The sequence below is a fragment of the Montipora capricornis genome, chromosome 12 (genome assembly GCF_036669925.1).
Source record: "Montipora capricornis isolate CH-2021 chromosome 12, ASM3666992v2, whole genome shotgun sequence".
In the NCBI taxonomy this organism is placed as follows: Eukaryota; Metazoa; Cnidaria; class Anthozoa; order Scleractinia; family Acroporidae; genus Montipora; species Montipora capricornis.
In genome coordinates this window covers 28,731,089-28,733,588 of record NC_090894.1, presented here as the reverse complement: position 1 = coordinate 28,733,588, position 2,500 = coordinate 28,731,089, and the positions used below count along the sequence as shown (strand labels likewise).

The 2,500-nt window shown below is 42.1% G+C and overlaps 2 protein-coding genes across 2 annotated transcripts in view; one reads left to right on the top strand and one right to left on the bottom strand.

Annotated features, from left to right (window-relative positions):
- The window catches only part of LOC138025211 (mitochondrial amidoxime reducing component 2-like), a 15,476-nt gene extending 14,165 nt beyond the window's left edge, over positions 1-1,311 (bottom strand). Inside the window, exon 1 of the mRNA XM_068872418.1 lies at positions 1,221-1,311. The gene's annotated coding sequence lies outside the window, so the exon portion shown is untranslated. The remainder of the gene's footprint in view (positions 1-1,220) is intronic.
- LOC138025216 (mitochondrial amidoxime-reducing component 1-like) overlaps positions 1-2,500 on the top strand; it is a 20,587-nt gene that overhangs the window by 1,864 nt on the left and 16,223 nt on the right. Inside the window, exon 2 of the mRNA XM_068872423.1 lies at positions 1,198-1,589. Coding sequence (XP_068728524.1) covers positions 1,381-1,589 — 209 coding nt within the window. The 5' untranslated portion in view covers positions 1,198-1,380. The remainder of the gene's footprint in view (positions 1-1,197; positions 1,590-2,500) is intronic.

Sequence of the window (2,500 nt, the reverse complement as noted above, 5' to 3'; positions counted from 1 at the left end):
CCCCCCCCACCCTGGGGCCTAACATTGATAGGTGCATTAAAACAATAAAAGACATACTCGTTCGAGCCAAACTCTAAGCTGGCTAAAACACGTGCATAGGAGTTGTGTAGGCCTGTCACCCCCATTGTTATCACTGATCTTCTTCCGTTTATATTTTGGATCGGTTGAAACTTTAAAATATAAACCCACAAAATCTGTCCTTCGTAGCCTCCATGTTTTCCTTCAAGCCTTTGGAGGCCCGGGTACAAAGCTTCAGTGTTTTTTGTATCCCTACCGGGGGTACACATATCACTAGTGATACGTGCGCGGGGATACACATACCACGGGGTTACACATATCACTGCGACACCGGTACATTATCCACCCTGGAAAAGTCGTATTTTGAAAATTATTATTCTTTTTGAGAAGTTTTGAACGTTTGCCTGACACAAGGTAGAAAACTGGTAACTACCGGGTGTTGCATGTTTTGTGTTTTCTTCAATAGTTGTTTTCATTACCATTTCCGTGAGTTTATCACATGATCGGAAATTTAATATACATTTTAAGTTGATTTTGAGCTGATACAGGAAAGCTTTGCATGTATTTAGCAAGGGTTTCCCAACATAACTACAAATATTTTCTTGGTTATTCAAACGAGTCAACCAGGGGATCCCTTAAAAATTCAAAGGCAACGAGGCTTTTCACATTGATCAATAACAACCGGTGACGTATCTGCGATTTAGGCCAACAGCTGCAAAGTTCGTTACTTGATTTCACCGCTTCCTTTCATCGTTAGTTAACATAAGTAAAATTCTACTAAAAATGAACCCCCACCAAAACCTAAAGGATTACAGTCGTAAATAAACTAATAACAGGAAGGTTTAGCGGGGAAAATGGTAAGCCTTGAAGCCCATGAGGAAGTCCGGTCTGTAATGGAGAACAATAGCGAAAGAGATCTATTGAAATTCACTTCGATTTTGTTTGTGGCTCTCAAAATCAATTTCTGTGTATCTTTGCTTCAATGAGGAGACGATCTAGCCCAACTTGTTGCGAAGGTTCTTGGTCGCTCCGGACCCTCGTTCTTTGCCACTGCACTGATCTTAGTGAAAATTTTTATTATGGAAATCCGTCTCGTTGTTTCATCTCCTCTTTTCTCCCGTTTGCAGAGAGTCTGCAGAGTATCTTTGTTTTACTCGGCATTGACCGAAATAAAGATAGTTAAGAGCATTAAGTTATGTTACCTTTTGATCTGTCAGCAACATGAAAACTCAGAGACAGGCCTTGATGAAGTGAACTGAATTAATTAATGAACTGAGAATATTTCCATAACAACGAAGACCTTGATGACCGAAATGAAGTCAGAGGCCTAGGAACTAAGCAAGCCAATGGCACGCTTGCAATATGGTTTCTTACTCTAAATATATATTGATCGTTTTGCCTGCAGCCGCTCTGGCGGCTTCAGCTGTGCTGTGGTGGCAGAGAAAAGAGAAAAAGAGAACTTACATTGAGGTGGGCCGTGTTAGAGAGCTGTATGTTTACCCTGTGAAGTCGTGCAAAGGAATGAGAATCACTGAAGCGAAGTGTTTTCAGGAAGGAATTGAGTTTGACAGGTGAGATTTCGACAATGAAATATATTTAAAAGGTGAAAAGACGAGTGGATTACTAGCTGGCCTGTGTTGGTGGACCTCTTTTTTACACAATTAAATTTCCAACATAGTGACAGGTACGGTATATCCGAATCTGGTCCTAGTTTTTAACCTGGCTTTTGGCAAAGTTTGCCATTTAGCAGCAGTTTTCCACACAAATCTCAGTAATTTTTTTAAGCATTAAAATCACTGTAAAATGTCTCACACATAAATGTCAGTGGCCTCAAAATTGATATTCTTACTAATTTCATCACGCTTTTCCCATTTCTGCCATCTATGTTGTACCAAGACCATTTTGTATGATTGACAAAGTCATGTCACGTCATGCAAAGGGCCTATTATTCCATGAGTGCGTGCAATGCGCCTTCTTGGCTATTTACCAAATATGAGATGGTAAATAGTCAATGAATGCTGGGACACTTGGAAATTAAAGCCAATTAGTTTCCAGCTTCAGGTAACACTTGTCACACAATCAGTTAATGTCACACGCAATTGAAGACACAGTATTAGCGGGAGGAAAAAGACTGGGGATAAAGTGTCGTCCAGGACCTGAGTGCCGCCTGCCACTGCGAGGCCAGTCACTGGGGCTAGGCTAGTGTCAGCGCATGGCATACTGGCCGCGCACGGAGCACACTGCTACCCTGAGCAGCGTGTACCTATGCCAAGCTCCTAGAAGGCTGGGCCAGCAAGGGGAAGTGGATGTGCCACCGTTTCTCACCCAAGCTAGGGCAACCCCGGCATCACTAATCAGTATGGGACTGAAGGGTTGGTGCCGTCAACTCCCCAAACCAGTTTTAGTAAAAATGACAATTATTTATAGAATACTTCATGGAAAGTGCACGCGTACGGTGTTTACACATGAGTTGTGGCGTATC